The sequence below is a fragment of the Octopus sinensis genome, linkage group LG7, assembly GCF_006345805.1.
Source record: "Octopus sinensis linkage group LG7, ASM634580v1, whole genome shotgun sequence".
In the NCBI taxonomy this organism is placed as follows: Eukaryota; Metazoa; Mollusca; class Cephalopoda; order Octopoda; family Octopodidae; genus Octopus; species Octopus sinensis.
In genome coordinates, this window is record NC_043003.1 from 60658370 (window position 1) to 60667983 (window position 9614).

Genomic DNA, 9614 nt, shown 5'->3' on the forward strand with positions numbered 1-9614 from the left:
TATGTGTATATATATAAACGCACACACATAACAAATAGAAAGAGTGTGAGTGCTCGTGTGCATTTATGTGTGTGTGTGCGCGCGCATGCGTATGAAATTACGGAGAGCCGAGATTCTCTATATTTACGCTCATTATTTTCACAATGTGATTTTGCATAAGTGTTTCTTTGACTGCTTGAATGCAATTTTTAGAAAACTATTTATGTTTTCATCACCATCAGTAGCAGCAGCTGCTTCAGCAGCATTCAGTAACTTCCCACCCCCAACAACACCACCACCACTATTATCGTCGTCATCGTCATCGTCATTATCACTATATTTAATTCACTGAAAAAAAAAAAAAAAACAGCTTTGAAACCTCGTCGTCAATGGAGTTAAGTTTACTCATCATGAAAACAGTTTATACTTCCGCAAACATTACATAAAGTATGATACTTGAAAACCACTCTTAAAAAATCTTTTTCTTCAACTGGCTTAAACGTTTATTCGTCATTCCATAAATTTGTTTGTTTGTTTGTTTGTTTCTCTCCTTCATATTTCATGTTGTGAGTCAATGAGAAGTTTATACATTATATTCGTCTTTTGAGAAAGAAAAGAGCTGTTATGTTCGCATCTTAACCTTTCTCACTCAGCCACACTTTCAATTTTATAATATTGATCACTCACATTCTACCTCCTCTCTCTCTTTCTCTTTCTCTTTCTTTCTCACTCTATCTATCTCTCCATACTTCTCTCTCAATGTCTAGCTTTCCTACTTTCTCTTTTCGCCGTCTATCGGTATGCCTATCTGTGCAATTATCTCTTTTATCTGCACGGTGGGACAGAGGGGACGGACGTTTCTGAAAAATTCACAATATCATTAATTTTAGCTGCAAACAAATTTTATTGCCATCAATGTGTTTGTATTGAATTAGCATTTGTGAAAAATCAAGTGTGGAAAGCAACATCCATCATGTGGTGTCCGTTTTCATTGATGCATTTCTGAACGCATTCTTGGAAGTTGGCCTCCAGTCTCCCCAGCATTGCTTTGTAAATAGTCCCATGGTTTCAACTGTTGCCAGTGGCCAATTTGTACGGGTGGAAATGCAGGTTTTCATGCAAAATACGCCTTACCGATCGATTACCGATGCCAAAATCCAGTGGAATGCCTTCGAGCAGAGCTATTCGGACTCCGTATCAAAGCTTGTCTGAGGCGTTCCACATTTTCCGGGGTCCGTACCGTTCGTGGCGCACCCACTGGTCTTCTATTCATTAGTGTGCCTCGTTTACGAAGTGCATTCACCCAATATAATAAGATTGTGCTACGAGTGGGAACAACCTGATTTCGGTAAGTGTTGAAGTGACGCCAAAACTCACGCTGAACTGCTGTGACAGACTCGCTATTCTTCACGTAACTGTCGTAGGCAAACACGTGATGCTCTATCCATAGCGCTGTGGCTTCACCTGAAAAGAAAAAAATGCTAAGACACCACAGACCGAATGGTACAATGTCGGACATATGTCCCCACCCCGGGGGCTGAGTAATAGCCATTTGACAAACATTCGTCGTCTCTGCCCCACCCTGTATATCTGTATATATATATATATATATATATATATATATATATATACCTAATATAATAAATGCAAAAACTAATTTCTGTGTGTCAGTGTGTCACACTTTGACCCCCATCTCTCACTAGTCAATGACACTTCCTCATGCTGGGGTGTGAGCAATAGTACGCATAAAGACTGTGGGGGCGGTGTCGAATTCAGAGAGAGAGAGAGAGAGAGAGAGAGAGAGAGAGAGAGAGAAAGGTAGAGAAAGAGAGACAAAGAAATTTGGGGAGAGTTGATGATGTTTTATTAAAAGTAGTAGTGTTGATGGTGGCAATGGAAGTAATACTAATATGAGAGTGAGAGAGAGAGAGAGAGACAGACAGACAGAGACAGACAGACAGACAGACAGAGAAAGAGGGAGATGATGTACAACTTTCTTGGACAGAAATTCCTGTGGCCAGCATACTGAACCAACTACTGAACGCTATCATTTTTGTTTTATTTTTTGCTTTTTTTAATACATATATGTGTTTTTAATACATTTTAATTGAAACAGTTTCCCCAAAATTAAACATATCTAATATAATAAATGTGAATGTCAGTGTGTCAGTGTATCACACTTCTTCAACATTACTCCTAGAGGCCGTAGCCCAACATATACCATTTTGAAACCAGGCTGACTCCGTGAGTTAATTAAAATTTTCCGACCCTATTTTAGATTCCTATGTTTTCATTACTGCGATTATTTTCGACAATTTCTTGATTTTCAGCGACGAATATGATCAACATTGGGATATGACACTGGAGGAAGCAATTGCAACAAATTCTGTTTGCAGATCTTCCCATTCGGGGTTAGTTGCATAAAAGCTACATAGTAGCTTAAAAGCCGCACGACAGGGCGGCTTTTAAGCTAGTATATATGGGTTTATAAGCCCTAGTATATATATATATATATATATATCACGTGACCACGTGACCGACCAGACCATCAGATGTTGTTACACATCGCTGGTCACAATGCGTTCGCATTGTTTTAGCCTTCGAATGACGCCACCCCGCTGGCTAAGCGAGCAGGCCAACAGAAGAAAGAGTGGGAGAAAGAGTACAGCAGGGATCACCACCCCCTGCCGGAACCTCGTGGAGCTTTTAGGTGTTTTCGCTCAATAAACACACACAACGCCCGGTCTGGGAATCGAAACCGCGATCCTCAGACCGCGAGTCCGCTGCCCTAACCACTAGGCCACTAGAATATAAACATTCTTTGCAGAGAACGGTTATAGTTTAGAAAAACTGAAGAAAAGTCTATTTCACGCTAGATATGAAACCAATTTTTTTCTAAACCATTACGTTACACACACACACACACACACGCACACACACACACACACACACACACACACACACACACACACACACACACACACATATGGTAAAAAAATTCAAGGCAGAAAATGCTAAAATAATTTTATAAAAAACATTTCAGTACCGGTTTTAGTCATTGAGACTTCTTTAACTGTAAACATGGAAAACAATTAAATTTTGGAAAAGTTGAAAGAAATGTTTTTAAAAGAATATTCGTATAGTATTCAAATACAAGGGGCATTTTCCTTGTTTCTGCCTGTCTCTGCCTCTCTCGTTTACTCTTGTATTTGAATAGTATGCAAATATTCTTTTAAAAAACTTTTCATTTAATTTTTCAAAAATTTAATTGTTTTCTATGCTTACAGTTGAAGAAATCTCAATGACTGAAACTGGTACTGAAATGTTTTTTATAAAATTATTTTAGCATTTTCTATCTTGACTTTTTTCCATATTTATATATATCAACACGTGTGTTCCTCTTCAGCCTTCTACACACACACACACACACACACACAACGCGCGCGCGCACGCACACACACACACACATATATATATATAATCTATCTATCAGTAATGTACTTACTGGAAACAGCTGTAAGCCAAATTTGCTCTAATAAAGGCAAAATATGTAATGTATAAATTTACAATAATTACATTGGACGGATAGGTGTCCTCACCTTGTTTGTTGTTACCACAAATTTTCAGCCTTAACCAGGTGTCCTGGTGAAATTTCGAACCCAATCTTTTATTTGACTACTGGAGTATTCTGTTCTCCTTCCTAAGGTATTTTTGGCTGATTTTATTATTATTGATAATTTCTTCGCGGTAGGTATCAGGATTGCACTGAGCAATCCCTCTCTTTATACTCTATGGATTGTGGGAATTGAAGTTGAGGTATCGTCCAGTGAAGGAATTGAACCCAGAATCTTGGGACATTTAACCACTACGCTATATGCCCATGGGAAATTATACTGTGAATTTTAGGGTTTATAAATGTATTATTTTTTTGTATCCTTCCTTTATACCGGTTCCCATATTCTACTCATATCCGCACTAAAGCTGTAAGGTAGTTATTGTGTCCTAGCATATGTGCTGCCTCTTTTAGTTTTCCTATTTTCCAGTGGTGTTCTCTGTCTTTTATCCCACAGAGGGAGGTGGTGGCCGTTTTTCCATACATCAGCTATACCCGATTTTTCAATATTCCCCCATGTCACAACTTTGCGATGTTCCTCTACCTTTATTTTGAGGGGTCAGTATGTTTCGCCTTTGTATAACCTACCACAACTGCATGGGATGGAGCACTCACAATGTTTCGTCATATTCTCTTCTATTGGTGGCTTTACTCGGAGAGATATTTGCTCTTGAATACTGTCCATATGTCATGTAAACCGCATACCTTTTGTATCTTTTCCGAGAGGCCTTTCACATAGGCTAGACAGACTTTCACATAGGGTAAGTTTATGGGTTTCATACTCTCTCTCTCCTCTTTCTAATTGGACTGGATAGTATGTTTTTTGAGTAGTTGCTGCTAAATAGATTGTTACTTAGCTTGATCATTTCTTCGTGGTGTGTATCAGGACCGCTATGTATATTCGATGTTTTAGGCACTGAGCAATCCCTCTCTTTATACTGTGTTGATGGTGAGAACTGAAGTTGAGGTATCGTCCAGTGAAAGTTGGCTCGCACTATACAGATATCCTGAACCCATACTCAGTACGTGTTATTAATACATCCAGGAATGCTAGCTGATTGTCTGTTTCTTTTTTCATTGTGAACTGTATGGCTGGTTTTATCGAGTTCACACGATCCAGCAGTACTTGGACATCTTACTGGTGGGGCAGAGTGTAAAGGTGACATCTACATATCGAAGCCATAGGGTTAGCTTTAGTGGCGTTGACACTAAAGCAAAATTTTCAAAGTATTCCATGTATATATTGGCTATTATTGGTGATAATGGTAAACCCATAGCTAAACCCTCTCTATGTTGATATATATCAGTGTCTATTCTGAAGTAAGTAGTCTCTACGTAGAAGGTCAACATTTCCATCAAGTTTCCATCAAGAAAACTAAAAGAAGCAGTACATATGCTAGGACACGATAACCTCCTAGGCAGAACTAGTGCAGTTATGAGTAGAATAGGGGAACCGGTATCAAGGAAAGATACAAAAATAAATGGTTTATAAGCCTTAAAATTCACTCTGTAATTGCCCACAGGTATATAGCGTAGTGGTTAAGAGCGTGAGCTACTGGCCCTAAGATACCGGGTTCAATCCCGGTCAGTGACGCCAATAAAAAGCAACAGCAAAAATTACTTTAGGACTGAGAAAAGAGTACCCTATTAGTCAAATGTTTTTTATATATTTCTCAGAAGTTATATATTTGAATGTTTATATAATTATCATTTATTTTATATTCAAGTTCTTAACTAATGTATATATGAAAATCAACAGCAAAAAGATCCATTATGGTAGAATCTGAGAAGTATAAGGTGCCAATAGATACCTTTTCTTTTCTCTCCATTCTGTAGAAGAGCGTTGGCTCGGAAAGTTAAAAGCTTCTACCATTTTTCCCGAGTGTTAAATTTATACACCCTCTTAGTTGCTCAATCACATGTATCTGTTTTTTGTTTTGTATATTTTTGAACCGTATAATGTATGTATATGCAGATATATGCATGCGTATAGGTGCGCGCGCGCGCGTGACGTTATTACTGAGCTGAATTAGAAAAATATATGATTTTTATTGAAAATCTGAATATCTAAAATATCTAAAAATACAAAAAAAAAACTGGTTATTAAATATTGCTTTAGTTTGTGTCATTTAAGTAATCTTGTTAGTGTGATAGTTCTGTTAATTTTTTGTTCTTCTTTTCTTTCAGCAACTCATGCTAGGATGGTATCGCACAGAATTGTTCAAGTGTCATGAATCGCTACACACGATTTACGATACGGAAAAGATTATTTGTTATCGTACTTTGCCTAACTCTACCGTGGTACTACATATCCAGCTATCTCCAAAACTTCGACAAATATGAATCAGCAACGGGCCAATGTGTCTTGCCGAACATCGACCCGTTTGATGAATCCATAAAACAATTCATCCGTAAACTCAGTCCGTTACAATGTTCTAAGAACAACGATTTCAGTTACCTTGACAACAAAGGTCGAGTACATTTGAATTGGACAGCTGGTCGTCTTCTTGGATTTCACCGAAATCAGACATACTGTGTGTACAATGTTATCAACAGATACGATGATGATGATCATATCCTATACCAACCTGCCCGGACAGTGGTTTTTCCCATGGACATACCTTCTGACTTCTTCCGTATTACATGCGCGGATGAATCTGGTTCCTCTTACAGCAATCTACACGCTCATATTTTCCCTACAAATATCACAAATGAAAAAGTTAAAAAAAGGTCAAACCCTCGGAAACAGTATAATGTTTTTATATTTGGGGTCGATTCTGTCTCCAGGTTAAACTGTTTGAGGATGCTTCCGAAAACCTATAAGTATCTCACCCAAGAACTAGGGGCGTTTGATTTTCAAGGTTACACCAAAGTTGGAGATAACACTTTCCCGAACATGGTGCCATTACTCACAGGGATGCATCCTTATGAAGAGTCGTCGAAATTACCTTATGTAGATCCCTCATATCATTTTTATGATTCTTACCCTTTGTTATGGAAGAACTTTTCCGATGCCGGTTACATCACGATGTTTGCAGAGGACGAACCGTTACTGGGTATTTTTAACTATTTATCAAAAGGTTTTAACCAGCAACCAACTGATCATTATATGCGACCGTTTTGGCTTGCTTTGGATGACACTCACCCTAGCAATAAGTTTATCAGTCCCTTCTTGTTAATGCTGGAGAATCATGAAGTCCAGCTTAGTAAGTCTTCGACCCTTTGCTTCGGAAATATTCCCAAACATGTTGTCTTGATGAATTATTATAAATATTTCACAATGAAATACAAAAAAACACCCCGGTTTGGATATTCCTGGTTAACAGAACTTGGTCATAGTCATTTAAACATTGTACAGTTGGCTGACAACGATTTTGTTAATTTCTTAAAATCCTTAAAGGATAATGGTCAACTAGATAACAGTTTTTTGATTTTTATGAGTGATCATGGACACAGGTTCGATTCTATACGCCATACGTTAATTGGACGCATTGAAGAAAGAATGCCGCTTTTTTTAATGACAATACCCAAAGGTTTCAAAAGAGACTATCCAAGCGCAGCAGCTAATCTGCTCGCTAATACTAAAAGACTTACAAGTCCGTATGATCTCCATCAAACGTTGAAGGATATTCTGTCAACTGATTACGAAAATAACAATGCAAAGAGATTAGCATCGACAAAAGGAGTGAGTTTATTTAGCAGAATCAGTAAGCAAAGGAGTTGTGCAGATGCTGGCATTAGTGAAAACTACTGTCCATGTTATAAAATAAAACCTTTAAACACAACAGAAAATAATGTGAGTCGCTCTATAGCCAAGTTTATTCTTGACAAAATTAATTCTCTTCTCCAACCCTGGAGAGGCATATGTAGCAATTTAAAACTGAACAGTATTAAAAGCAGCGATAAAATTGTCCCTCATGCAAGTCTAAGAGAAGAAAATGGTTTCTTTGCGTCTTTATTGAAACACCAGGAACCGGAAGAGGGTACTTACACTGTTGTTGTTGAAACAGTCCCTGGTTTATCTTTGTTTGAAGCCTCAGTGAACTACAAAAGCAACACTGATATTAGTCTCTATGGAGAAATAAGCCGAATCAACCGATACGGTAACCAATCAGATTGTATAAGGAACAAACGGATGAAACTATACTGCTATTGTATCGCGTAAAAACGGTCTTGAAGACTAGCAGCATTGCGCATGCGTAATAACATACTTCACCACATACTGACACAACACTTCTCTTTCACCTACCACGTAATTTTATTTATATTTATATATAGAAAAAAAAGACTAAAAATAGAACCGATTGAAAGCAAGACAGTATTATACACACACACACATACATGTACACTTCGTTTTTGTATTTGGTTTACAAGGTTCTGTATGAGAACTCGTGCATTGAAACGAATCTTGTTGCATCTTGGGAAGGTCATTATCAAAATAAATACAGGCTCAGGCGTGGCTGTGCGGCAAGAAGCTTGCTTCCCAACTACATGGTTCCGGATTCAGTCCCACTGCATGGCAACTTGGGCAAGTGTCTTCTACTATAGCCTCAGGCCGACCAAAGCCTTGTGAGTGGATTAGGTAGACAGAAACTGAAAGAAGCCCGTCGTATATGTATGTGTGTGTATGTATTTGTGCGTCTGTGTTTGTACCCCCACCATCGCTTAACAACCGATGTCGGTGTGCTTACGTCCCCGTAACTTAGCGGTTCGGCAAAAGTACAAAGTCCTGGGGTCGATTTGTTCGACTAAAGGCGGTGCTCCAGCATGGCCTCAGTCAAACGACTGAAACAAGTAAGAGAATAAAAGATTAAAAGAATAGGCACTGGCTTAGTTTCGCTTCTTATTGTTAATCAACCAATTGACTAACAATAAAGAAGTAGAACTGTGACCGTGCATGCTTTTGGTATTATTGGCGTAATGACCTTCCCAAGGTACACCATATCTCCCAAGATACACGATGTGCATGTATGTGTGTGTGTGTGTATGTATGTGTGTGTGTGTGTAGTGGAAGCCGCTTATTGTAATAACGGGTAATGTTACCAATCAAAGTTACTGCCTCCCAAACACGCTCAGGATAATGTTTAATTTGGCCAGTATGCTATTGTTATCTAAATGGCTCCGTCCCACAGTGATCATAATAAGCGGATTCCAATACATATATTTATGCCTGTGTGTATGTGCTTGTGCGTGCTTGTGTATACGACCACTTGTAAATAGTGTGAATAAAATCTAAATATTTTACTATTCCAGTTGTTTCTGTTTTCTGTGATGACACTAATTGCTTTTTTATCATTATGCAGATATAGACATGGTTGTATGGTTAAGAAACTCGTTTTGCAGTCACGTAGGTTCGAGTTCAGTCTCACTGCGCAGCACTTTGGGCAAATGTCTTCTACTCTAATTCTAGGTCGACTAACACATGAATTTGGCTGACGGAAATTGTATGAAAGCGCCCGTCGTATACATACATACATACATACATACATACATACATACATATACATATATAGATATACATATATATATATATATATAGATATACATATATATATATTGATAGATAGATAGATAGATAGATATACATAACTTTATGGGTTCAAGTCCCATGCGTACGGCAAACCCTATCTTTTTCCGTCGAGGGCTTATATCCCCAGCATTAGACTATTTACCGTAGTCAATGTACGGTGATCGCTTATATATATGTATGCACATATATATATATATATATATGTATAATGTATATATATATATATATATATGCAGAGAGAGAGAGAGAGAGAGAGAGAGAGAGAGAGAGAGAGAGAGATTTGTGTCTATTTGAATCTACATGTTATCTACCTGTATCAAGAGAATGCAATAAAAACAATATGACTTTGGGAAGCTCCAAGTGATCCAGTAGTATTTTCAAAGCCACTTACCTGATGTTGTGCGGGTTCACACTTATTGTTGGATCATGTTTGTATAATATATATATATATAATATGTATGTTATGGAAAACTCAGCAACTGATAGGTGTTA

General features: G+C 37.9%; 1 protein-coding gene across 3 annotated transcripts; it reads left to right on the forward strand.

The window, feature by feature from the left end:
• Positions 1-231: 231 nt before the first annotated feature.
• Positions 232-8026, forward strand: LOC115213966. 3 transcript variants are annotated; one of them, XM_036504799.1, is made up of 2 exons: positions 232-426; positions 5780-8026. In XM_036504799.1, exon 2 carries the CDS (start codon positions 5823-5825, stop codon positions 7755-7757), a length of 1935 nt encoding a protein of 644 aa, XP_036360692.1. In that variant the 5' UTR covers positions 232-426; positions 5780-5822; the 3' UTR covers positions 7758-8026. The 3 variants fall into 3 exon arrangements, with proteins under 3 accessions (XP_036360692.1, XP_029638830.1, XP_036360693.1); XM_029782970.2 differs by lacking the exon at positions 232-426 and adding an exon at positions 2140-2223; XM_036504800.1 differs by lacking the exon at positions 232-426 and adding an exon at positions 4117-4353.
• Positions 8027-9614: the final 1588 nt, after the last annotated feature.